The sequence below is a fragment of the Bos taurus genome, chromosome 29 (genome assembly GCF_002263795.3).
Source record: "Bos taurus isolate L1 Dominette 01449 registration number 42190680 breed Hereford chromosome 29, ARS-UCD2.0, whole genome shotgun sequence".
Taxonomy (NCBI): Eukaryota; Metazoa; Chordata; class Mammalia; order Artiodactyla; family Bovidae; genus Bos; species Bos taurus.
Genome location: NC_037356.1, coordinates 45,676,069 through 45,703,523, shown reverse-complemented (window position 1 = coordinate 45,703,523; position 27,455 = coordinate 45,676,069). Strand labels below are relative to the sequence as shown.

Here is a 27,455-nt window from a genome sequence, read left to right as displayed (position 1 = left end):
TTCAAATAAAATAGTATCAGTTGACTGTAATATAATTGAGACACCCCGGGTTATGCATTTGCTCCTTTTTTTGGTCATTAACTTACATTTAATTGAAATTATGTGTAAGTTAGAGTGGATCTCAGTCTGTTCTCCATGAACTGAGTTAGCGTGTACTACTAAAATGATTTATTGGTGAACTTTCTGAATTCTTGGGAGAAATTGGGTTGACAGGTATAATTTCCTCAAATTAAAATTTTTATTCTTTAATTTTCCTTAAAAATTTGACATCTCTTCTTTGCCCTAGTAGATAAACAAGTAACTGAGAACAGGTTCAGACCCTGGAGTTGCATCAGAATCACCTGGAGGGCTGACTAAAGCACGGACTGCTGGGCGTTGTCCCAGGTTTTCTGCCTTTTTCCTCTGACTGGGAGCTTGGCTGGGGCTGAAGGGCTCTCTGGGGAGGTGATTTGCTCGCTCTTTTGTCTCTTGATTCTGTCTAAAGCCGCATTCCTCTTTTCCTTTTGTATCACTGAGGAGTATTAGGACTCCTAAAAGAGGCTTCAAAACACGTTCTTTCATCATTGTCTGTAGGTCGTGTGTTATCAGTATACGTAGACATCCTTGAGATGAACTTCCTTCTTAATGTTTTCTCTGGAGGTACAGAGTCGGGTGGACCCGAAAGCACTGTGGTAGGTGCATGGGTGGTTGCTGGTTGTGAGAGCTGTGCCGCCTGTGCCAGCCCTGCCCCGGCTGCCAGTGCCAGCACAGGCACCTTGAGGAAGAAGAGAATTGGAGGTCAGGTTATAATTTATAGTCCAAAAAATACGGATGCGGCAGCTCCTGTGAGGCAGTTTAGATCACATTCTGATTTATTTATTCTTTCATCAGTTGAGTGCCTTTGATCTACTTTGTGCTATGCTAAGGAAAAGAAAAGTAGGTTCTTGACCTCAGGAATTCTCAGTCCCTTGAGGAGGAAGACTGTTGTTGTTCATTCTCTGTCATGTCTGGCTGTTTGCAACCCCATGGACTGCAGCACGCCAGGCTTCCCTGTCCTTCACTATCTCCTGGAATTTGCTCAGATTAATGTCCATTGAGTCGGCAATGCCATCCAACCATCATCCTCTGTTGGCCCTTTCTCCCCCTGCCCTCAATCTTTCCCAGCATCAGAATCTTTTCCGATGAGTTGGCTCTTCGCATCAGGTGGTCTGAGTGTTGGAGCTTTAGCTTCAGCATCAGTCCCTCCAATGGATATTCAGGGTTGATTTCCTTTAGGCTTGACTGGTTTGATCTCCTTGCAGTCCAGGGGACTCTTAAGAGTCTTCTCCAGCACCACAATTCGAAAGCATCAATTCTTCAGTGCTCAGCCTTCTTGATAGTTCACATTCGTGAACTCTCACATTTGTACATGACTAGTGGAAAAAGCATACTTTGACTATACAGACCTTTGTCGGCAAAGGTCTAATATGGTGTGTGGGTTTGTCGTAGCTTTTCTTCCCAGGAGCAAGCGTCTTTTATTTTCACAGCTGTAGTCACTGTCCTCAGTGATTTTGGATTCCAAGAAAATAAAATCTGTCGTTGCTTCCACTTGTTCCCCTTCTCTTTGCCATGAGGTGATACGACCGGATGCCATGATCTTAGTTTTTTGAATGTTGAGCTTTAAGCCTGTATTTTCACTCTCCTCTTTCACCCTCATCAAGAAGCTCTTTAATTCCTCTTTGCTTTCTGCCATTAGAGTGTTACCATCTGTGTGTATCTGAGATATTTGATATCAAATATTGTTGATATTTCTCCTGGCAGTCTTGATTCCAGCTTGTAATTCATCCAGCCCAGCATTTCGCACAGTGTACTCTGCATTGAAGTTAAATAAGCAGGGAGACCATGTTTAGCCTTGACATATTCCTTTCCCAGTTTTGAAACCAGTCCATCGTTCCATGTCTGGTTCTAATTATTGCTTCTTGACCTGCATACTGGTTTCTCAGGAAATAGGTAGGTAAGGTGGTCTGATATTCCCATTTTTTTAAGAATTTTCCAGTTTGTTGCGATCCATTCAGTCAGAGGCTTTAGGATGTCAGTGATGCAGAAGTAGATGTTTTTTGCAATTCCCTTGCTTTTTCTGTGATCCAGCGGATGTTGGCAATTTGATCTCTGTTTCTTCTTCCTTTTCTCAATCCAGCTTGTACATCTGGAAGTTCTTGGCTCGCTTACTGGTAAAGCCTAGCTTGAAGGGTTTTGAGCATTACCTTGCCAGCATGTGAGATGAGCATGATTTTAAGGTGGTTTGAACTTTCTGTGGCATTGCCTTTCTTTGGGATTGGAGTGAAAACTGACTTTTTCCAGTCCTGTGGTCACTGCTGAGTTTTCTAAATCTGCTGGCACATTGAGTACAGCTCTTTAACAGCATCATCTTTTAGGATTTGAAGTAACTCAGCTGGAATTCCATCATCTCCACTGGCTTTCGAGGTGGCAGACAGGCCTCCACTCTTAAGGTGACATAAGGGCTTTCACCCAGTTTTATAGTGGGGTGTCTACCTGGATTTGGGAATGAGGGTCAAGGAAGAGTTCCTGGAACGTGTAGGAATTAGACAAAAAGACCAGTTGTCTAAGTGTAAATATAAGATATTCTATCATTGCTAGGAGATACTGTTTTATTTAATAAAGTATATTAGTTCACAAACATTTAGCCTGTAACTGATGCCTCAGTATTTTACTTGCCGTTACCTATTTAAGCTGCGACATTTTTCTGGGTTTAGTGAAGCCCACAGGAAAAATCAAAAGATTGGTACAATAAGAGCTGTAGACTAACTGAATTTAAATAGTGAAGAACTAAGAGAAAATACATCTTTGAGAACAATTTAAAAGTATTCTTGATATGGATCAGCTGGTTTTTACCTTCTTATAGCTAAGCATGTTGCTCTAACACACATTCTACCTCGCTGAATTCACACAGAATTCCTGTGATTTCAGAGAGACTGGAGGTCAAGTAAAAAGTAATATTTTGTATTTGTGTTGGGTATCAATAATTATCTCCGGCTCTGCATTTCTGGGAGTCGTTCAGCATAATTTATCGTGTACTTTTCTGTGTGTTTGGGGAAGGTGAGGGAAGATGCCCTTTGCTGCAGTGAGAGAGCCTTGGGCAGCAGCGCTGGGCTCCTCTCTGGACGCTGCTGCAGGCTGGCTGTGCTCATTGGGTGTGCTGCCTCAGTTCCCTCTGCACGTTGAAAGAGTTGTGCTGAAATCCTAAAATTCCCTTAGCTCTGTTGTTGTACTTTGCTTTCCTTGAGCCTTTTTAGCCTGATTTATATTAAAGCGTCATTTGTAATGAGGTGGTGACGTGGACATCCTCTCATTTCACTACCAGCAAATGCCATCTATACCTTCTTTTCCAAAGGTCCTTACATGTGATAAGCATCGCTCACTGTCCTAGTCATTTTGCCCCTAAATTCAGCTAGTTAAAATTCAGATAGGGGAAAAAAAAAAAAAAAAATTCAGATAGGGAAACCACTGTACTAGCAAATATAATAATTTCAATTTTTGTTGCCAATGTAAAGAAAGCTAAGGCAGGTATTTCATAATGAGCAGTATTTTGATATTTGAATGTTGGTCTCTTAAATACCCTTAATGCTGATTTCAGACTAACAAAACTCTTGTGGAGAAAGCATAACTTAGATGCCTTTTCTTCAGCTCCTCAAGAAGAGAAGAAGCAATTTTTCTTTTAGTTTATTCACAGAGTTAATACAGTTTTCCAAAACTTGTAGTTTGAGCAAGTTGTTGCTATCTAGCTATACCTAGATATCACGGTAATAGAAAGCAAAGATGATTCTTATTGGTAACTGAGAGATACCTATTTGTTGAACACTTACTAGTTACCGGTCGCTGTTAGCACAAGCAGTGAGCAGGACGGAGCGAGTCTGGGGGCTCTGTAGGCCTCAGTGTGGGAGGGGGGCGGCCAGGACAGTCTGTGAAGAGTGAAAACACAAATTGTGCAATTACTTTTAATACTCTGAAAATTGCTCAGGGGTCTGGGTAGCATGGTCTTTTATGTATTTATCTCCCCATTTTATTCTGTTTTTCATGTTTTGTTTCTGTTAGGAGAGAACGTTGAAATTATTCTCTAAGCTATTTGAAGAGAGTGACTAAATGCACCTGGGTCAGGCTGTCTGTGGGTATGAAGTGGTTGGGAGAATCCAAGAACATGGTGGTGAATGGCAGGAGACATGGAGGCAAGTTGTCTAATGACCATCAGCAGAATCAATCAAAGTTACAGCACTCGGGAAAGGACAACGTGAAGGCTGGCAGAAACGCAGGCGAGAGGAGGTCGAGCAGATGTATGTACACGCTTCAACTGTCGCTCTCTCGATTGTGATTCGGGGCAGGCGTTCTCCCCGGTTTGTCATGTGTGTTCTCTTCTCAGTTAACAGTATGGTTCTTTTACTCTTATTCTCATCAAACATTGTGTACAACTCAGTTCTTAATACAGTGTTTTTATATCCATAACTTTAAATTATATTTTGTAGAATTTATACCTGAATGGTTGCTTTGTTTTTTTAAAAATATTAAAGGACTGCTATTAAATTTCTTTTAAGTTTAAATTGTGTTTTTTTATGTTTGATGTAAATGTAAGTATGTATTTGAAAACTTGTAGAGTAATATGAATGATAAAGTCAGCCTTCATTTACATGTTAAGTGGAAGTTAAGGCAGCTTTTAAAATTGTCACCGTTTCTTCTATTTATTCAGAGTGAATAGTTTATCCTAACAGAAAAGGACTGTTGACAATGAATTACTTTTTTACCTCAATATCTTTTGGTTGATAATGAGGCTACATATTGAGAGTTCAAGAAAGTGTCGATTTGATCCATATTTCATAGCTCTTTTAAGAGTAGTAAATTGCCCCAGGATAAATGTAAACCTGTGAAGATGGACAGCATTACGTTGGATGTTATTGGGCAAGAATGGTGCAAAAAGAGCGTCAATGATGAGGAGATGCATCATCTTAGATAAAAGACTTTAGTGACTTCATCTAACACCAGACCCATAGAATACACGGAGCAAACACTCACAAAACTGAAGGAAGGAATAGACGATTCAGCAATAATGTGGGACTTCAGTTCCCCACTTTCAATAATGGATAGATAAGCAGAAGATGAAGGACAGAAGACTCAAACAGTACTCTAAACCAGCTATTCCTGACAGACCTCTGTAGAACACTCCACTTAACAGGAGCAGAACACACATTCTTTTCAAGTGCACATGAAGCATTCAGCATAGACCATAGACTAGGCCATACTTTAAGCCTCAGTAAATTAAAAGGATTGAAATCATACAATATATGTTCTGACCACAGTGGAGTAAGATTAGAAATGAATAACAGAGACTTGGGAAGTACACAAATATGTGGAAATTAACTCACTCCTAAATAACCAGTGGATTAGAGAAGAAATCGGAAGGGAAATAAGTAAATAGTTTGAGACGATTGAAAATGAAGATACAACATACCAAAAACTTACGGAATGCAGCTAAAGCAGTGCCTGGAGGGAAATTATAGTTGTGAACACCTGTATTTTAAAAAGAAGGAAGATTTCAATCGATAATCTAACCTTTTACCTTAAAACACCAGAAAAAGAGCAAAACTAAACCCTAAGCAGGAAGAAGGAAGGAAATAGAGTAGAAATTAACAAAATAGAAAACAGAGAAAATGGGCAAAGCTCAAGAAGTTCCTTCTTTGAAAAGAAGAATTGGCAAACCTTTAAGCAGGATTGATTAAGAAAAAGAGAAGACGAAGAATCAACAGCAGAAGGGACATTACTGTTGTTGTTCCGTTATTAAGTCATGTTCAGCTCTTTGCTACTCCATGGACTGTAGCACAGCAGCCTTCCCTGTCCTTCGGTGTCTCATGGATTTTGCTCAAACTCATGTCCATTGAGTCAGTGATGCCATCCAACCATCTCATCCTCTGCCACACTCTCCTCCTGCCCTCAACCTTTGCCAGGGTCAGGGTCTTTTCCAATGAGTCAGCTCTTTTCATCAAGTGGCCAAAGTATTGGAGCTTCAGCTTCAGCATCAATCCTTCCAGTGAATATTCAGAGTTGATTTCCTTTAGAATTGACTGGTTTGCTCTCCCTACAGTCCAAGGGACTCTCAAGAGTCTTCTCTAAGACAACAATTTGAAAGGAACAGTTCTTCTGGAGGCTGTGGGATTGAAGGACTTTAGAAAAATGTAGAGAATTGTAACAGAATACTATGAACAGCTGTATACCAAGAACTAAAATAGCTTAGATTAAGTGCACAAATTTCTAGAAAGTAATAAATTACTGAAACTGAATTAGAAAGAAATTTATACAAAATCTGAATAAACCTATATAGCAAGTAAAGAAGATTGAATCAGTAAGTTTCAAATCAAAAATAGAAAACACCACCTCCAAAGAAAAGGCCAGTATTGTCCTTGTACCAAGGCCATCAGAAGAAAAGGAGACCTACCGACCAGGATCTCTAATAAATGTGGGTGCAGAAATGCTCAGTAAAATACTAGTCAGCCAGATCCAGCAACAGATGAAAAGAATTCTGTAGCATGCCCAAGTGGGATTTATCCCAGGAATGCAAGGTTGGTTTAATGTCTGAGAATCAACTGATGTGATATCATATCAATAGAATCAAGGACAAAAACCGTACTATCATCCCAATAGATGCAGAAGAAGTGTTTGACAAAATCCAACATCCTTTCAGGATAAAAACTCTCAGCAAACTAGGAATAGAAAGGAATTCTTCAATCTGATAATGCTTAATGTCATGTATAATGGTGGATGGTTTCTCCTGAGATCAGGAACAAGACAGAAATTTATCCGTTCTCATCACTTCTGTTTAGCATTGTACTAGAAGTTCTGACTACAGCAGTTAAGCAAGAAAATGAACTTAAAGGCATCTAAATTGGAAAAGAAGTAAAACAATCTCTATTTGAAGATGACATGATTCTGTATATAGAAAGTCCTAAGGAATCCTCTAAAATATTAGAATAAATGAGTTCAGCAAAATTGCAGGATGCAAGTATACAAAAATCAATTGTATATCTATACACTTTCAATAAAGAATCCAAAAGTAAAAGTTACAGTTTCGTTTAGAAGGGCATCAGAAAGAAAGAGCAATAAATTTAATATAAAGTGTAAAACTTACACTCTGACAACTATAAAACATTATTGAAAAGAAATTAAAGATCTAAATAAATGGAAAGACATCCCATATTCATTGATTAGATGACTTAATATTGTTAAGATGGTAATGATCTACAGATTGAATGTATGCTGTACTTAGTTGCTCAGTCATGTCCGACTCTTTTGTGTCCCCATGGACTGTAGCCCATGGGGCTCCTCTGTCCATGGGATTCTCCAGGCAAGAATACTGGAGTGGGTTTCCATGCCTTCCTCTAGGGGGTCTTCTCAACCCAGGGATCGAACCCAGGTCTTCTGTCTTCTGCATTGTAGGTGGATTCTTTACCATCTGATCCACCAGGGAAGCCCAAGAATACTGGAGTGGGTAGCCTATCCCTTCTCCAGGGGATCTTCCCAACTCAGAAATCGAACCAGAGTCTCCTGCATTACAGGCAGATTCTTTACCAGCTGAGCTACCAGGGAAGCCCCACAGATTGAATGTAATCTCTATCAAAACCTCAACTGGCTTCTCTGTAGAAATTGACAGGCTGATCCTAGAACTCTTAAGAAAATTCAAGGGACCTATAATAGCTTAAAGAGTCTTGAAAAAGACTCAAACTTGGAAGATTCATACCTTTCAGTTTCAGAGCTTGCTACAAAGCTGCAGTAATGAAGACAGTATTATACTAGCATGTGGATAGACATATATTCATGAAATAGATTTGAGAATCCACAGAAGACCCTCATGTTTGTAGTCAATTGATTTTTGACAGAAGTGAAAATGAAATTAAGTCAGGAAAGAATAGTCCTTTTAGCAGTTGGTTCTGGCCCAACTGTATACTCACATGCAAAAGAATGAAGTTAGACCGAACCTCAGACCATATGTGAAAAATTAACTTAAAATGGACCAAAGACCGAAATTAAATGCTTAAACTATAAAACCCCCAGAAGAAAACATATGGGTAAATTTTCATGACTTTGGATTAGGCGGTGGTTTCTTGGATATGACACTAAAAGCACAGGGATCAAAAGAAAAAGGATAACATGAAATTCACTGAAGTTGCAGACTTTAAGGAATACCATCAAGAACGTGGAAAGACATCTTACAGAATAGGAGAAAATGTTTTCAAATCACACATCTGATAAAGGACTAGCATCCAGAAGAAATCACTCCTGTGGGCTTCCTTGGTGGCTCGGTGGTAGAGAGTCCACCTGTCATTGCAGGAGGCCCGGTTGGATCCCTGGCCTGGGAAGTCTCCACAGGCCATGGGGCGGCAGCTACAGTGGTGTGCCACAGTACTGAGCCTGCACTCAGGAGCCCAGGAACTGCAGCTCTCGAGCCCATGTGTGCGACTACTGAAGCCCGGGTGCTCCACAAGAGAAGCCGTCGCTGAGAAGCCCGCACCCTGCAGCTGGAGAAAAAGCTCACACAGCAACAGCGACCCAGCACAGCCAAATCAATTTTAAAAAGAATTCTTACAAGTAAATAATAAAAAACAATTTAAATTTTTAAATGGGCAAGGGATCTGAATAGACAGACATTTCTTCAAAGATATACAAATGGCCAATACATGAAAAGATATTCAAAATCATTAGTCATCAGGGATATTCAAATCAAAACCATAGTGTACCCCTTCACAATCAGCAGGATGTCTGAAATCAAAAGGACAAATAGTAACTGGTGATGGTGTGGTGAAGTTAGAGTCCTCATACACTGTTTTTGGGAACATAAAATGGTGCAGCCACTTGGAAAACAGTCTGGCAGTTTCTCAAAAGGTTCAGCATAGAGTTACCACATGACCCAGCAGTTTCCACTCCTGGATATGTACCTAAGAGAGTTGAAAAACATATGTACTCACAAAAACTTTACTTGAGTGTTCATGGAAACCTTATTCATCATAGCCAGAAATGGATACAGCCCCTGTGTTTCCATCAGCTGATGAATCAAAAACAAAATGTGATCTATTCATACAATGAAATATTCTTTGGCCTTAATAAGGAATGAAGTACTGATGCGTGGTACAACGTGGATGAGCCTTGGAAACATGCTAAGAAGTCAGTCACAGAAACATGCTAAAGAAGTCAGTCACAGAAAACCACGTCATATGATTCCATCTATGTGAAATTTTCAGAGCTAGGCAAATCCATACAAACGGTAGATTAGTGGTTGCCGGAGGCTGTGTGGGAGGGAAAAATGGACAGTAACTTCTAGTAGGTATGGAGTTTCTTTTAGGGGTGATGAAAATGTTCCAGAATTGTTTGTGGTGATGGTTATACAATTCTGTAAATATGTTTAAAACCATATTCTGAATTGTATACTGTAAATGGGTGACTTGTATGTGAATTAAATTTTAATAAAGCTGTTATAGAAAATATAACTTTGATAGTTGTACACATACCTACATGCAGAAGTTTGACTTGAAAACAAATACTGACCCTTTGCCAGGGACTTACATGTAAGTGTTTGTTTATTTACTTATTGGGAGAGTGGATGACATGGTTAGATCTCTCGCTTTGTCTCTCATTCTTCCACCTTTTAATTTTGAGAGGCTTAAAGTTACACTGCTGGTATCCTCTGTAATTACATGTGCTGGCTCCACGGAGACTCAATGACGTGTACGTCAAACTTAAATCAGCACTGATGAAGCTTCATCCGTACAAATTTAGTCTTCCTTTCCTCTCTTTACATTGTGTTTTTCTTACACAGTTAAACCCATTTACTTTAGTTACCTTTTTCAGTCACTTCCCTATTTTTATCCGTTCCTTCAAAATCTGTTTCAAGCGGGTTAGTTAGAAATAGGCCTCTTAGTCTCTCTCTACCTCTCTCCCCTCTTCTGCTACCTAGCTCTGTAACCATAGGCAAGTTTCTTAACCTCTGGGCCTCAATTTCCCGCATAGTGGGGATGATAATCACACATCTGCCCAAAAGCAGAGAGCTGAAGGTGTAACACCTGGATGTTCCTTTTTGGCGCCTTTGAGATCTGCCCTTCTGGCACTGCTTGCAGAGGGGTCTCGTGCTCCTCTTGTTTCCTTCTCACCCCAGCCCCGTCTGCAGTGGCCCTTGAGGCTGTCTTGCTACTCTGACGAACATCTGCCCGTCTCCTGTGTCAGCTCTTCCTTGGATGGGCAAGTAAGGCATCTCAGCCAGGGTATCACAGCTATCTAGACCCTGTTCTTGGGGAACTTGATAATATTATCTAACGAAAATGCTCTCAATAATTGAGTTAATTTACTGGATTTGGTTTTTCTATTTTTGCAAAGGGTACTCAGTTTTTAATTGGTAAAATTGAAGTAGCAGTTTTAATTCTTAATTACTAACTTGAATGGGCAGTGCAGCTGAAGGTTTTTAAGGTAGATTTAAGTAGTATTCAGTGCGAGTTACTTTCTCTCTTCTCTTCTCACAGGTAATGGGAACTCAGGCTTTGAGGGACAGAGTCGATATGTACCATCTTCTGGAATGTCTGCCAAGGAACTCTGTGAAAATGATGACCTAGCGACCAGTTTGGTTCTTGATCCCTATTTAGGTTTTCAAACACACAAAATGAATACTAGGTAATTTTAAGTCTTTATTCTGAGTGGAACAGATGATGTCGTTGAACTTGAGAAAATAGATGGTTAATTTTAAGTCAAAATTTAAAGTGACGTTAAAGGAAAGTTTTTGTTGCAGAAGAATTTTCCAAGTGTGAGCCAAGAAAAGCAACAAAAGCTTCCAAGAGCTGTGTGTTTTAATTCTGTGTTCTTATTTTATCTTGAGATGGTTCTATTAAAATATAAAGTTGGAGGCATATCTTTATATTCTGTTTTAGATTTGATGAGAATTATCTTAGCTGAAAGAAATAGCTTATATGCATCCTGTACAATCTTGAAAATGTGGATGATTTTTTTCCTACTTAAATTAGGTGGCATCAGTTTTTTTCATGATTTTATTACAAATTTTTCATCTTTTAAATAATTGCTACTATATATAGGGAATTTTACCATTATGTTTTATCTTTGAGACTCAGTCATTAGAAGTAAAGATGTGCTTATATTCAGTATGCAGATAAAAAATGTTAATAAATCTGCAACTGCTTTATTGAATATTGCATGCCACATATATAAAATACTACATAACTCTTTACATCTGTCACCCTTTAAATTTCTTTAATTGTCTTAAATATCACCTTGCTCCCAAAAAGACCCTTTGATAATTTCATAATTAACTGCCGCCAAGCACTGAAGTCAGACCTTTACAACTTTTTGTTGCCTCTTAATGTCCAGAGGGTTTTGAAATCTGGTGGAAAAGCAGGACAGTGGGGGTTCATTCAGAATGTGGAGCGAATTCTGGGCCTCTGTTCACTCTGGGCTGCGTCATACCAGCGCTGAGGCTTTGTAGCTGCCATGTCAGGCACGGCCCTGGAGGGACTGGATCACCAGGCGGATGGTCACCAGTAACTAGTTGGGGACAGGTGCTTAGAGGAAAGTCATGTGTTCATTTCTTCCTCTTTAATTCTGTCCCTTCTTAGAATTAAAACAAGATAATTCATTTATCAATTATATTCTAAATTCCCAAAGAAGTAATTCCAGTTAAAACATGCCTTTGGTATTTTCATGTAATTTCCTGCCATCATATATCTTTACTCACTAAAACGAAGTGAAATTTGGAATGAACTTGAGATTATTTAACTGGTTCCCTGCCGTCAGAGGGGCACATAGATATTCTAAAATCAGCAGGATTGGATGCCCTAGTGCCTGACTGAAATCTAGCTTGTATTATTCTGAGTCCGAATCACCTATTTCCCAGTGAACATAAGAGGCCAGGGCTCATTCTCCTACTATTAGAGTCCTAGTAGTATTTAACTCACTGGTTAGCCTGGAAGAAAAAGTGATACACTCACTGTTTGACCTAGTAGTCTAGTGGCATTCAGAATATTACCTCAAAGGCCTGTAATTATGGCCTGGAGTCATCAAGAAACAGATTATGTTTATTATGCCTTGTATCCTGAAATATGGAAGCATATAAACCACTTTTAGAAAGTTTTCCATCAGAATTACAACAAAAGTTTTAATGGCTTGGGAAAGAACTCCACGTATTCTGAAGCCCTCATGCTTTGACTGTCCCTGAGGCTGAAGAGTTACCTGTTACTGGTTTCTGTAACAGTAAATAACTCATGTTTTCTGTAAAAGTCCTCCTGGAGAGCTGCTGCTTATAATCAGCTTACATATGAGTCACTTGGGAACCTTGATAAGGTACAGGTTCTGATTCAGTAGCTTTGAGGTGGGGCCTGAGAGTCTCCGTTTGTCACAAACTCCCAGTTACACTTGGGAAGCAAAGTCCCAAACCATCGAGCCTGCTGAGCCTTGTCGCCATGTGGTAAGTGGGTAGAAACTCCCTTATCAGTAGTTCTGGGACTCATCTTAAGACATGTAGTCCTAAAATGTAGGGTTTAGGATTACCACACAGATATTATTATTAAAACTTTAAATCTTACTATACCCAAGTACCCCAGGTTCATATTTTCCAGTGCTTCATTTGGTTCTACTCAAACAGCTCCTAAAATAGCCACTGATGCTGCAGCTAGTGCTGCTGCCCCCGGTTAGACTCCGTTGGCCTAGTGACAGGGTCACTGCTTACAGTGCGGCGAGCGGTCAGTGCCGCTGCGGCAAGCACGGCGTGCTGCCGCCTCAGTAGAGGCCTTCATTCATCCTTGGTGGGTCTGTTTGAAAATAAAGCTGTCACTTATAGTTCTTTATCTTCTGAGTGAGAATTTGCCAGAATGCCACTTAAACGATTTTCAAAGTTATTTTATAGACAGTAAGGAAACTTTGCAGTGTTCTCTTTGAATAGTCATACATACTTTTGAAATTATTATTTTTTTGTGGACTTCTCTTTCTTTGGCGTGCAAAGAAGTGACTGGAGGATGTGACTGGAACTGGATTTTAACTCTCCAGGTTATCTGTTACTTACAATAAGTGGCTTCTTTGTTCTCATGTTTATTGATCTGTGATTTGATCTTAGTTTTTCTTTTTTTTTATGCCCTCTTCTTCTCTTCTACTTACTTCAGTTGTACCTTCAGGGATACTGTTCAGAAACAGTAGATGTTTAATTATTTGAGATATTCCCAAACTGGATATGTTATGAATTGGTTATATTTTAACCTTAGCATATCCCTGTATTTACTAACAAGGCAATCAGAATTGTGGCATGAATGCCTAGAAATGGCATAAGCAAAATAGTAATTTCAATTTGTCAGGAAATGTTTTGATTTAGTTGATTTTTGTCAGTTATAAAACTTAAATTCATCCTTTTAACCAGAAAATAGAGTTGTTAGTAATACCTCTATAATGATTTTTAAAAAGCTAGTGGAGAGATGAAGGTCGTGAAACAGAAATAGGTGTTGTCAGTGATGCCCCATTTTTCAGGCCATGTGACCAGTGATTTCACAGTATCCTGAGGAGCTGGGGGGACATCACACTGTGCAGAAATGGGAAGAGTCCTCTCAGGGCACAGACTTCCGCCTGTGCAGTCCTCACTTACCTAATTCCACTACACTAACCATCTAATTTTTTTTTCATTATTTATATATTTGATATCCACTGTTTTATCATTTGTATCCACTGTTGAATGTGAACTTATAAATCACTTTAAATGTCACTTTAATATCAAGTGTTTGACTGGAAAGCATAAAGAAAGTTTTTGAACTTTTAGTATAATCAAGGATAAAATGTTTTGTGGGAAGGAAAGAATTTTAGCTTCCTGGCCTTTTTTATCATTTCGAGCCAACCTGTGGCTTCTTAAAGTTGTTAGATATCACAGCATGTTAGGGATTTCTGATACATCTAATATTGTATAGTTTTTTATTGTTGTTTTTTTTTGCATTTATATAGCGCCTTTCCTCCGAGGAGCTCAAGGCATTTTTCAAAATCTGACAGTTTTTCTCACAACAACCCTGTAAGGTAGGTAGAGAGCATTACAAACAGTAATAAGATACAAACTAACTTGTTTCAGCCATTACAATGTTCTTCTATGTTAAGTAATTGGAGGTGTCAGTGTAAACAAGATTTGTAGAACATTTTGCAAACCTTTTGAAGATTTGGTCTTTAGTATTAGCTATATTTAAAAAACCACTTGTACTCCATAACAGGGTAATTTTAAGAGAAATCATTCATCCAAAGATCAGGCGGCACTGCATGGGATTAGCTGAGCACTGGTTGCAGGACTCAGCCAGGTATGTTTCCGGTTGTTGTTTACTTTCAGGTCAAGAAGGAGCGAAGAGCTGTCCTGGCGGAACCTCCGCCCCCCAGCGTCTCGGAATGTCAGCTTGCAGTTAAACTTTGTTGAGAGGGGGAATGTGTTCACGATGTTGCCTCACGGTTTTATTTCATATCTTAAATATTTGAGCATGTCTCTCTCTCTCCCTCCCCCTCTCCCTCGCTCCCTTTTTCTGTCCCCTCCTCTTTCCCCTCCCTCCAGTCGGCTCTTGGTTTACATGCTCATGGAGGGGCACAGTAGTGCAGCTAATGCACACCTGCAGCTTTTCTTCATGGCCACAGTGGTCTCTTGGGTTTGGAAACAGAAAAACCAAATAGCAAGAAAACCTGGGAAGTCAGTCTCTGGAAAGAGTGGGGAACAGGTGTGTGGGAGTGTGAATTCATATGTTTTTTTCCCTGCCCCTTTTAATAGTAAATAATTGTAAATGCCGTATTTTTAAATTTCCTGTACCGGCCATGGGATCAGAGAAGTGTGGGAAGAGAAAAATAAATGTTTGGTTTATTTAAAGTTGCAAATGACCTGTTAAGAGGGAGGAGGGGCGCGTTGATTTGGAAATGCCAAAGGCCTGTTTCTCTTGCCTGCCCCGCCACCCCATACGCAGTTGTTTGCACTCCTCTGGCTGTGCTGTCAGGGCACCAGGCAGGCCGGCTCAGGTGGGGCTTGGTGCTGGTGCTCAGCTGTAAGTCAGATCCCGTTCTCATGCTCAAGGGACACAAGAGGGCGCTCAGGCTTCAGATGAGAGCAGGGCCAAGACTGCCTTGGGTAACAGTCCCCTCCTTCCAGCAGCTGGCCCTCATTGGGCCTTATTTTTCTCATTTATGGAGCCAGACATAATTTTTTAAATCATGTGAATTTTCTTCTACCTTTAGGAGCCAGTTTGTATGGGAGATTTAGCATGACTGTATTAAGGAGAAGACAGAGCATATTTTTCTATTCAATAATAGAAAGTTAATTTTTTCCAAGATCCCCCATGCCTTTTGCTCTGGACCTGATAGTTGTAACAGCCTTGTTATTAAATAATTTTTATTCCTCACAGTTTTTAGTATAATGGGATTTGACTTGAACTGTCAGCCAGGTGATTTTCATGTTCTATCTGGTTATTGAAAACAGCTGTCTCTTCCCCTTCCTGTCTGCACCCAGTACTGTTTTCTTCCTCCTTTTCATCACTGTCATTTCATGCCTATAGCAGCCAAATATGACAGTAAGTTTGGACTGCAAATTACATTTTAAGTAAAATGGAGATTCTTGTCCAGTGGGCAGCAAGGGGATAGTTAGGGGGTTTGTTTGTGTTTGAGGCAGTAGAAGTCAGGAAAGCGGAAAAGAAAGTCACAGGTTGTGTGGAAGGTACAATATATTAGTAACTCAAGAGGTGGTGGTTGTGTGTTGGTTTTAGCATATTAATTGTCTGGCATCGTGTTGTTTTTGTTGTTTAGTTGCCCAGTTGTGCCCAACTCTTTGTGACCCCATGGACTGCAGCACGCCAGTGCTCGCTGTCCCTCACCATCTCCTGAAGTTTGCCCAAGTTCATGTCCATTGCGTTGGTGATGCCATCCAGCCATCTCATCCTCTGATGGCCCTTTTCTCCTCTGCCCTCAATCTTTCCCAGCATCAGGGACTTTTCCAGTGGGTCAGCTGTTCTCATCAGATGACCAAAATGCTGGAGTTTCAGCTTCAGCATCAGTCCTTCCAATAAGCATTCAGGGTTTCCATCACAAGCAAAGAGTAAACAAAAGGATAGCTGAAAGGTGTCTTCAGATAGCAGGTTTCAGAACGTGGAGAGCGCACATGAAGCCTGTCAGGAGTTGCTGGTGTCTGTTCCAGGTCTGTGACTTATTTTTTGTCATGTTCTTAAGATTTTGAGGTGAATATAGTCCTGACTCTGATGTGTGCAGCCATGCAGTTACTTTATAGGTATCGCCATTGGTCAGTCCTGCATTGAACATGTAACGATTGCTGTGGCCCCATCACTTAACATCATGTATTATTGCTCAGAGGGAACTTTTGCTTTTCTCTTTACTGTGCAGAATGTGAGTTTCTGTTTCCCATCATTTGGTATTGCCTGGAGTGGTGTGCCTCAGCTAACAGCTGCTGAGTGGTCTTATCTGTCCTTCCTGTGCACGTAACCCCACAGTGCAGGGTTGCAGCCGGAAGGGTTGAGTTTGGGTTTCTTAGTGAAACCCAGTGTTGACAAAATCACTTGTGATGGCCGCGATTCAAAAGTAGTTTAATACTGTAACTGTGTGGAAGTTTGAATACTATCACAGTTCTGCAGATCTGCATTTTAGTCATTCCCTGACATCATAGTCTGACAGTCTAGTTAAAGACATTCTGAATTGTCCAGAGGACTTGCACCCATCTGTCTGTGAGGGCTGGTGTGCTAACTGATTGAAATGGGAAATAAAATAGGGCACTGTTTCTTCATGTACTATCTCTAGAGCTCCTTTGGATCCTTCTGTTAGGAGTCGCGAGAGCTTCCTAACCCTGGAGTCTGGGGCTCGTGAGTTTCTAGAGGTGTCAGTGTGCTCACCCACCTGAAGGCCTCTGAAGATCCTGCCCAGTAAATTGTATTATACCTATTCTCTTCCTCGCATCTTTGCCCTTCCTTGTTCTGTAACATTCCTTGTCCTGTTGCTCGCCAGCTGACTCCCTCAGCCCTGGTCATCTCTTTGAATCAAGCCTTAGAATTTCTGCTAAGGTCCTCGGCTTAGAATTTCTCTCCTTTGCCTTCCTCCTCCTGGTTCCTTCCTGCCTCTAGCAATAGTCTGTTTTTTCTTTAGAAATCTAAATTCACCACTTTCTTCCTTGTCCATACCAGTGTCAACCCCAAACCATGCTTTAGTTATAACCTCCGCACTGTGAAGTGCTGCAGCAGTGTTGTTTGCACCACATGAATGTGTATTTGCACACTGATCCTTGCTTCTCTGTTTGATGCACGAATACGTCTTTCAATCCCAGCAAAGTTTTCCGTAGAACAGTAGCCACGTCGTCTAGCTTGTATTTTTCACCATAGCACCTGTATGCACAGCACCTAAAAATAATGCTTGGTGAAATATTGTGGCTTAAAATCGTACTGAATCTTAATGTATTTTACTTGAAGAGCAGTCTGTAATTCCTTTTTTTTGTTGGCTGTTAATTTTTTAAAAAGCTTTAAAATAAACTACATTAACTTGAGAAGAAATTTTGAAGTCAAGCTCCAAGAACTTTTAATCGTAGTGCACATTTCATTGAGAACATGGCTTTAAAATGAGTAAAACTTAAGTTTTACTTGGGCCAGGATTGTATCCTGTGTTTGACATGCCTGGCCATGTAGTGTTCTGAAGTCGTCATAGCTGATTTTACGAAGATGCCTTCTGAAATTTTACCCCAGCAGTTTTTCCTTCATCACCACCACAACAGCACCACCCCTCAAGTTGTACTCTTGCACGCTTTTTGTTCTTGGAATGCAGTTATCACAGACTCCTTTGACGTGGCTGGTAGAACATCCATCCAGGTGTGTTTCAGGGCCTGTCAGGAGACTTAGTTCGGGGTTCTTCTAACTGTACATGGAGGGTGTTTTTGTTTATGGCATAATTTTTCTTACTTCATCCTCCTTCTAAAGCTCAGTGCCCTGCACTCTTCTGGCTTGATTTTGCATGTTTTAAAAAATTCTTGTCCTTCCAACTCGGTTAGATGAACTCTATCCTAGATCTCTCGTTTTGTACCTCCCAAGTTGGGTGACAGTTAAAAGTCTGAATTAGCTTTCATTTGAATCACCTGGTCACCTCTTGGTTAATGAGATAACACTGAAATAAAAATACTAAAGTGCAGTTTGAGGAAGGGAAGTTGTATTTCTTGGTGATCAGTATTACTTTAGTACTCGTTATCCAGACTACTTACTGTTCTCTTGTTAGGTCTGGCTGTTATTTTTAGGTTACTTTTTTCTCAAGATCTTTTAGCAGTGGCCCAGGGATGATGGAAGATAACTAAAGTTGTTGTTTTTATTTCTTTCAGATTTCGGCCTATTAAAGGAAGGCAGGAAGAACTCAAAGAAGTAATTGAACGTTTTAAGAAAGATGAGCACTTGGAGAAAGCCTTCAAATGTCTGACTTCAGGAGAATGGGCACGGCACTATTTTCTCAACAAGAACAAAATGCAGGAGAAATTATTCAAGGAACATGTGAGTTTATTGAAAAAATTAATGTTTCTCTGTTTGGATAAGATTAAAGGAAACTAAAATGTAAATTTTAGTGAACACTGACATTTTAAATCCAGTTTTCATAAAACTAATTAATATGAAGGTCTAATAATACCTTAATTTATGACTATCCATAGAGAAGACTTCGTTGTCTAGAAGTGAAACTTTCTGTGAACTTTTAGAGTAACATAGCCAAGTCACCAAGTATACAAATACGTGAAATTTTGAAATAACAATATTTGTTACTTAATCTTAAATTTTTTCATTGATGGTGGTGGTTTGCTTTTATAATTCTGAGAGTCTAGCAAGGTAAATAATTTAGTGTGAAGTAAGTATCAAAATTTTTTTCTGTTTTAGGTATTTATTTATTTGCGAATGTTTGCAACTGACAGTGGATTTGAAATATTGCCTTGTAATAGATACTCTTCAGAACAAAATGGAGCCAAAATAGTTGCAACGAAAGAGTGGTAACTATTATACTAGTGTAAACCCATAAAATAATCTTGTTTAAAGTTCTGTCTCAAATTACCATTCCTGTGCTAAGAAAGCGTGGGAAGGGCTAAAACCGGAGCTCGCCCTAAAGGAGCCAGTGCAGGGCCAGCGCCTCAGCCCAGTGACTTGGGGTTGGGACGGTGGTGAAGTTGGAAGCCTGAGTTGAACCAGGTCCTACCTCTAAGCCAAGTGGTTTGTGTTTTCCTCTTAACAAGTCCGGATGCCTGCTCAGGGACTGCTGAAAGGTTAGGGGTTGTGGGGTTAGATTACCTAGCTTCCAGAATCAGTCTTTCACTGGCCTGTAAGAAAGGTCACATATGAAGTTCTAATGGTCCAAGGACTTTCATGTGTAAAAACTGATTAGCACATTGCCTGCTGAAAATACGTGTGTGTGCCAGCTCAAACACATGCAGTGAAGGTGACCCCAGGTAGGAGGGGTGAGAGCCATACAGGAAAGAGAGTATGTGGTTATATCTTTCTTCATTATAAAGAAGAATGCCTATTCCCTGCCTTACCCCCCAGAAGAAACCTGTAGCCTCTCTCTTATATGACCCCCGACATTTTTTATAGCAAAAATGTTAGGGTCAGTTACCTGAAAATGGAATGTTAAAGAGCCTGACTCCTGGCCTCTTGGGAAAAATGTGTATGTACGTGAGTGAGCGTGTCTGTCTGCCATGGGATGGTACCCAGCCTGCTGCTGGGCTCTCGTGGCTCCCTGCCTGGCAGGTGGGTGTGAGGTTTGAGGTCTTGGGTTCTGACTGCACCATCTAGGACAGTGGCCCCAGTCATGCGTGGCTATTGGACTTCTGAAATGTGGCTGGTCTTAATGAGTTGAGAAGTGCTGCAGCTGTGATAAACATGTCAGATTTTATATTGCGTTTCTCACTCGTATTTCACACTGCTGACCTGCTGAAATAGCATTTGGGTTGTATTGGGTTAAAACATGCTGCTGAAAGTACTTTGACCAGTTCCACTTGCCTTTCTTCCCACAGCCTCTAGATTGGTGCGTGACGGGCTCGCACTGCATTTGGCTGGTGGTGCTCCAGGGGGTGGCACCCCAGTTCTGGGTGCTCCTGACCCTTTGCTGCTGCTCATCTGTGTCCTTCTCCAGGGTCAGCAAGCTGAGCTCAGTGCAGCGGCTTTCTGAGTCCTCCCTGCCTGCAGAGCACAGGGGCTTCTGAGGTGTAGGTAGCACGGTGCCTGCAGGCCTTCCTGGTCTCCTGTAGGGATCAGGCAGCTGTGCGAGGCTGGGGGGCTTCCAGGGAAGAGGAGAGGTTATCCAGGTGTGGTCAGCATGAGTCAGTTAAAACATGCACAGCTAGGTCTTCTCAATTCCTGGTATTTATTGGACAGGCTTATTTTATTAAAAGAAGCCTTATTATTTATAATTACTAGTAATTTTTACCATCACATATTTTAAATAGGAAACGAAATGACAAAATAGAATTACTGGTGGGTTGTATTGCCGAACTTTCAGAAATTGAGGAGAACATGCTGCTTAGACATGGAGAAAACGACTTCAGTGTCATGTATTCCACAAGGAAAAACTGTGCTCAGCTCTGGCTTGGTCCTGCTGCATTTATAAACCATGGTAAGCTCTGTTTCTGAGGTGTTAGCTCTAGTGTTGGGTAGCGCTGCTATAACTGAGAGTAACCTTAACTGTCTTCCTTTAAAAGAGGGTTGGAAATGGAAATTGTTTTTGCACAAACTTATGAAAATAAGTCTTCTTGTAGTTTAACTCGAGATCAAAAACTTCTATCAAAAGTTGGGAAAATTATGTGGAAAGCTTATTTCAGATTTCTATAATTGTTCGTGTTTCAGATCTTATCTACAGTTAATTGACTTTATCTTTTGGACATTTTTCAGATTGCAGACCTAACTGTAAGGTAAGCATAAAAAATACTTTATCTCAAGTATTTTGTCTTTGCTTCAGGTATGCGTTTCTTAATGAGTTCATTTTATTTCAGTTTGTGTCAACTGGTCGAGATACAGCATGTGTGAAGGCCCTAAGAGATATTGAACCTGGAGAAGAAATTTCTTGTTATTATGGAGATGGGTTTTTTGGAGAAAACAATGAGTTCTGCGAGTGTTACACTTGTGAAAGGTAAAGTATCGATTGATGCCTGATGATTGTGAGAATGAGTGTACGCCGTCTTCTCATCATTTAGATGGCAGGGATAGTCGTCTGTGTCCCGTAGCATCACACCCAGGACAGCAGACAGGAGCAAAACCAAAGAAGACAGAACTATGTAGGGGCACCAGTGCCTGGCCTTTTAATATGTTACAGTCGTTCCCAGCTGTTACCCTGTTGAGTGAGTCAGAATACAGATATGCTCAGGAGAGAGTGGGAGACACGCACACACAGTTCCAGGGTGGGGTTGCTCCAAAGCGGCAGGTGAGAGTCGCCACTGATACTCATTTAAAGACCCCAGGCTGTGTCTTCTGGAAGTCCTGTGTTTTGATGTTCGTGCTCTTCGCGATTTCTGAGTCCTACTGCTTGATGAGGAACTTCCTTTTGTGACACATCAGGACGGCTCCTGTGGAAACCCCCCAAGTCTGACTGAGCGGGACTCCTTGTCCACACTGCTCATCTGGTGGCAACGTGTTTGTAGAGCTCGCAGAGGCAGCTTCACTGGCTTGTCTGGGTTGGCATAGCCACAGGGGGAGCACTCCTGGATTCGGTTTTGTTATTGTTTTAGTTTCTTAATTGAAATATAGTTGATTCTCAGTATCATGTTAGTTTCAGCTGTACAGCACAGGGATTCAGTTATACGTGTGTGTATACATATATACATTCTTCTTCAGTGAGCACACGTAGATCCACTGAACCCGTTTTACGTGCTGTGTGAGGTACCGGGTGCTTTACTCTCCTGGATTCAGTCCTCGGCCGTCCTGGGAGAGGATAGTAGAGTGGGACACTGCGGGTGCAGAGACCCACCTCACCCTGACTCAGAGCCTGCACTCTCGCCGCTTCATGTTTTTTGCACACGGGAGCAGATAGGGGGCGGTGCTGTTTCTCTCGTTGTGGACACCCAGCTGCCAGCCTCCTGGCCTTGGGAAACATGCTGATTCCCCAGAGCTCGGCTTTCTCTCCTTTCTGGGCAGCCAGAGGTCTCTTGTGTCGTGAGAGCAGAGGCATGGAGCCGTGGCACAGCCCCAGCGGTTTCTCTCCCAGCTCCCAGGCCCTTGACTTGAAAGGATGGCAGGAAAGGAGGGGTTGGGAGTGTGGGGGGATACAATTTATCTTTTTATAAATTAAAAAAATGGCTCAGACATTGGTTGAATCGTAGACCAGTCCACAAAAAGACCCTTTAACCCACAAAGTCGTTTAATTACAGTCGAATAACGCTTTAAGCCACTGTGCAGAGACAGCATGGCATAGCCCGACCTGAGGCCTGACATCAGCGCCCTACGTTGGGATCCTGGGACTCTGCAGTTTACTAGCTGTGTGGTCTTGGGCAGCTTAGCTGCTTTGGTGCCTTAATTACACCATCTATGAAATGGAGATAACACTAGGGTATCACAGGGTTGCTGTGAGGATCACATTTATCTCACAAGAAGTACGTAAAACACACAGTTAATATTCAGGTGTTAGGTGTAAAGGTATTTTGTGGTTTCTGGTCATTTTCCTATTAGAATGTAAGTTCCATGAAGGCAAAGATTTTTATCTTTTTCATTTATTGCTATGTTGCTAGCATCCAAAACAGTACCTCACATGTAGTAATGACTACGTGCTTGATAACTGTTTGGTGAATGAATGAATGGAGCAAATGATACGCTGAATATGTTTAGGAGTCTTCCTACAATGTAACTGCATACACAGGAGTCCACACCAGCCGTGAGACAGCTCTGCCACTGGTTCAGGACTGCACGTGCCATCATGTTCCTTGGGCAGCTTAGCTCTCCCTGAGACTGTTACTTGCAGGTCAGGTGGGCTGATCCTGCCTACTCGACAGGGTTAGTACAAGGAATAAATAGAAAAGTGCAAATCGCTTTTAAATGGAAAGGCTCATATGGAGCAGTAGGCACGGCTTTTATCAGACTATTGGAGAGTTTGATTTAAAGGTTGTCTGGGAATATTCTTGAAATCCTCAGGAACAAATTGTTTCTGCCTTTCCAGAAATTAGGTGAGAGAATGAGACCAGTCAAAGGAACTCATTCAGTTACTCATCATCTAGTTACTGAATAGTTCTCATGTTAAACCTCGTCCAGGCAGGGTAAACGAGGCTAGCACAGTGCCAGCTGTGAGAGCAGTGCTGTGAAGGGACACGTGGTGTGCTGGCTGCTGAAGGGTAAAGACAGGGGCCCGGTGAAGATGGGAGAGTGCAGTGTTTACAAGGCCCTGACATCATGGGTGCAGTGTCCAAAAGATATTTGATGCATGCTTCTGGGCAGTAACCATCCTGACACAGTAGTAATACTTTTCATCAGTAAATAGTGCAAATGTAACTCTCGAGAATTTGAAGAATAAAATCTAGTGAGGGATTGAAGAATATGAAGTACCAAAGTATTTTAAAGTATGATAAATATATGAAGGACTGAAGTATTTTAAAGTGTATGAGAGTATGTCTGATGGTGACCGCATTTTGCAGTATACTAGGGCCACTTTGCTTTAATAGGTATTAAAAATTTCTGTGAAATAATTGTGTTCAAAACCTAATGATACTGGCTCAGATACGAACAAATAGATAAGAGGACATGAAGCGGAGCTCGGTGTGTATGAAATCTTAATACCATGTGTAGGGAAATGATGATTTCTTTAACAAAAGGTGGTGGTATAATTCATCATGGGTCTGGAAGAAAACCAAGCGTACCTCCCATCTCATACCATATACAAGATAAATTCCAAATAGATTAAAATCTTAAATTTAAAAATTAGGTAAAATGATTAGAAAAATTTTAGACTTATATGTCTAAACTTAGTAGTGGAATTTTCTGAAAGAAGTTAGTATAAGAAATGGTGAGTATGAACATTTTTGAATAGCCAAAAGCAAAAGTTAGATAAATGATAAACTGGAAGGGAGGAAAAAGCACACATACGGCCACGTTAATAACCCAGGGACACAAAGCTCCTAGAGCTCATAAAGAAAAGATAGACTCCACTGGAGAAAAGAGGGGTATGGAGGATGCCACACAGAAAATGATAGCTGTGAACGAGGTAAGTAAAACAATAGCGAGATACTCGTTTTCACCGTCAAATCGGTAACATTGACAAGTACACCCCGTGCTGCGGGTGAGGATATGGAGAGACCGGCCCTCACACAATGTCAGTAGGGCTGTAAAGTGCTTTAGCCTTTTGGGAACTTACTCTGGCAATATTTGTTCAAAATAATAGCACCCTCTTATCTGGCAGTCAGTTCCATATGGAAGAATCTGTCCTGTGGAAATAGCACACTGGCTAGTATGGATTTGGTTTCAAGAGCAGTGTAGCAGCAGTGTTCATGGTGGCAGGCAGACACCAAAACACTACAGGTTTCAGTCATCACATCCAGTGCTTGAGTAGATGGTGATACGTTTAGTCTGTGTAAAAGGTACAGCTTTCAAAACATGTTGCGTTCAGAAGTGCTTGTGCACAATAAAGCGATAAGAGAGCTGGGGTGGGAGGAAAGGAGGAGAGCTGCCTGCTGAGTGGAGTGTGTGGTGTTACCGATTTGGGGTTTCTTTTTGCTTAAGGAGAAACAGCAGTGGGTCTAGGTGTGCAGCTCGCGGCAGAGCAGCAGATGAGGTGCTGGCAGGTGGTTAACACAGGTGCCGGAGCTATGCACGTGGAGACGGCTGGGAAGCTCGGGGAACTTCCGCTTTGGGGAGGCAGAGCCAGGGATGGTCTCACCTGTTGCAGCAAGCACATATCACTGTCATAAGTTAAAAAGAAGAAATCAAGGAAGCAGAGAAGCAGATGAATAGTCATTTTACTTTAAAAAATCAATTTCCAGATAATTCCACCCATGATCATTTGTTTTGTAAGGAAGTATGGCCCATCTTGGGCTTCTCTTCAGCTCAGCAGTTAAGAACCCACCTGCCTATGCAGGACATGGTAGGTTTGATCCCTGGGCCAGGCAGATCCCCTGGAGAAGGAAATGACAACCCACTCCAGTATTCTTGCCTGAGAAATCACATGGACAGGAGCCTGGAGGGCTACAGTCCATGGGGTCACAAAAGTGTTGGACGTGGCTTAGCGACTAAACAACAATAGGAATAATCAAAGCAGGTTACAAATCATCTTAGCTAGTGGTAAAAACAGGTCTTCTAATGTCTGTTATTTAGTAACATTTTGTTAATGATGTTCATCCAGTAACTTTAAAGGAGGAATTTTACAGTTTTCATTACTCCAGAAATGAGATTTTCACTAAGATAGCCTAGCCTTCCTAATACACAATTTCAGTTAGAATTTATTTGTATCTAACGTTATCTTCTAAGTAATGACTTAGTTTATGGAAATTCTCTAGTTTCTCTTTTAATTTCTTCATTCTCAATATTCAGCAATGGAGTGTTCAATTATGTAGAACAAAGCTAGGATATAATTAACGGGTGGGTTATTTTTACCTACACTTGAAATTCTGCAGGTCCAATACCTTCTCAAGTGATTGACAATAGTCATAACAAAGTGTTTTAAGTCTTTGGGGCATTAATTTTATCTCCATATTTATTTCGAGAGTCCTAGACTTGGCAGCTTGCAGTAATTAAACCTCATCCGTTCATCTCACCTGCTGATGTGATGTGGACAGGTGCTCTCAGCAACCAGGCTGACGGCAGTGAGTATGCTGTTTGTGTAACCTGTGCTGTTTCTTTTTCAGACGGGGAACTGGTGCTTTTAAATCCAGAGTGGGACTGCCTGCGCCTGCTCCTGTTATCAATAGCAAATACGGACTCAGAGAAACAGATAAACGTTTAAATAGGCTTAAAAAGTTAGGTGACAGCAGCAAAAACTCAGACAGTCAGTCTGTCAGCTCCAACACTGACGCAGACACCACTCAGGGAAGAAACGACGCAAGTAAGTAGGGGAGGTTCCATAAGCGTGTCTTTTTTTATTTTTTAAGTATTTTCACAGAGTTTGCTTTCTAAAGCATGCTTTAGTAGTTTTGATCTTTTGAACATTGAGAGCAGCCCTGGGATTCATGCACTTCACCAGCACTGCAAGGTTCTAGAAGTGATTCAAGCACAAAGCAGTCTGTATCATGCCTCCAGATTCCAGATGGTACTCAATTGTCTACTTTTCTTGAATATACTTGGTAACAGGACATTAAATTTCTTCGTCATGTGTTCCAGGGTCATCATATGTTTGACAGAAAGCTTTCACGGTGTGAGTTTCTCTGTAACGGTGTTGTTAGGTCTGCGAGAAGCCAGAGGACGGGGCAGCAGCACACAGGCGCTTGCGTGTTCTGCGCTGGCCAGTCTGCTAGCAGGGATGGTGGACTTGGGGGCTCGTAGCTTCTGGCCTCAAGGCTTCCACCTTTTTACTGCCCACTTGCCGTTTTCAGAATGAACTGACCCAGTTCGCCAAGCCACCAGTCCCCAGACTCAGAGTTGTGGTAGAGCAGCAGTTTGAATGTCACTGTACTGTGATGAGTTGTCCTAGCCACTGCCGAAAGTGGGAAGAGAGATGGAAAGGAGAAAGGGACAAGCTTTAAGATCCCAGTGGCTTGTGGGGGCAAGACCTAATGGAAACTGGAAAAAGAGAATGAAGAATAAAGAGAAAAGAAAGAAGAAATCCCCAGTGAGCATAAGAAAACACGTCATGTTTGTGGAGCTTTGACATCCTGGAACCATTCTGATCGCTGCTGATCTTCATCTGGGTGACACCAGTTTGCTCTAGTGGCCACTAAAGCAGTAGGCTCTTCAGTCTTTCTTGTCTCTGATAGGAATAAAATTTTAAAGTTTTAACTTGATAGTCCCCAGAATATGCCTATTTTAGCACTATAAATGTCTGTACATACTTCTGAGCAGTAAGTACCCTCTGAGGTCTGACTATTTTAGACTCTCTTTCCTGTCTTCTGATGTTTTCAACCCACCTCTGGGTGCTCTCCACTACAGAAAGTCCCAGAGAGAAGGGACGGTGTCTCCCATGATGGTGAACGTCACTGCCATGAGTTTCCGAATCAGCCTGCTGCTGGAGTCGGAGGCCAGGGCTGACCTCTGTAGAGTGGAAGGCAGTGCTGTTCCTCTTCAGTCTTTAACGTCCAAAGTGAAACAAAAAGAGCAGTTAGTTTGTCATTCACTGTTGACTGTTGGTTTTAATAATAAATGCAGCATAATCAACATTTTGTTTTCTGAGTCTGGTTCCTTGGTGAAACTGGAGACTTCTGAAGCCCCTTTTAATAAGTGTCTACATGATAACACTTAGGAGTGAGCCGCCATCCGCAAGTAGAGATGGCCCCGACACTGTCCACATGGCTCGTGACGTTGGTGGGGGTGTTT

At 41.3% G+C, this 27,455-nt stretch overlaps 1 protein-coding gene across 9 annotated transcripts in view; it reads left to right on the top strand.

The window, feature by feature from the left end:
* The window catches only part of KMT5B (lysine methyltransferase 5B), a 53,708-nt gene that overhangs the window by 15,871 nt on the left and 10,382 nt on the right, over nucleotides 1–27,455 (top strand). For 4 of the 9 annotated variants that reach the window (XM_024987357.2, XM_024987356.2, XM_005227193.5 and 1 more), the window contains exons 2-11: nucleotides 4,072–4,307; nucleotides 10,527–10,674; nucleotides 13,990–14,058; nucleotides 14,247–14,330; nucleotides 18,365–18,530; nucleotides 18,906–19,015; nucleotides 20,465–20,631; nucleotides 20,907–20,926; nucleotides 21,008–21,144; nucleotides 25,835–26,031. In XM_024987357.2, the coding sequence (XP_024843125.1) occupies nucleotides 4,148–4,307; nucleotides 10,527–10,674; nucleotides 13,990–14,058; nucleotides 14,247–14,330; nucleotides 18,365–18,530; nucleotides 18,906–19,015; nucleotides 20,465–20,631; nucleotides 20,907–20,926; nucleotides 21,008–21,144; nucleotides 25,835–26,031 (1,258 nt within the window). In that variant the 5' untranslated portion in view covers nucleotides 4,072–4,147. The other 5 variants (XM_024987358.2, XM_005227196.5, XM_059883043.1 and 2 more) reach the window with 4 other exon arrangements.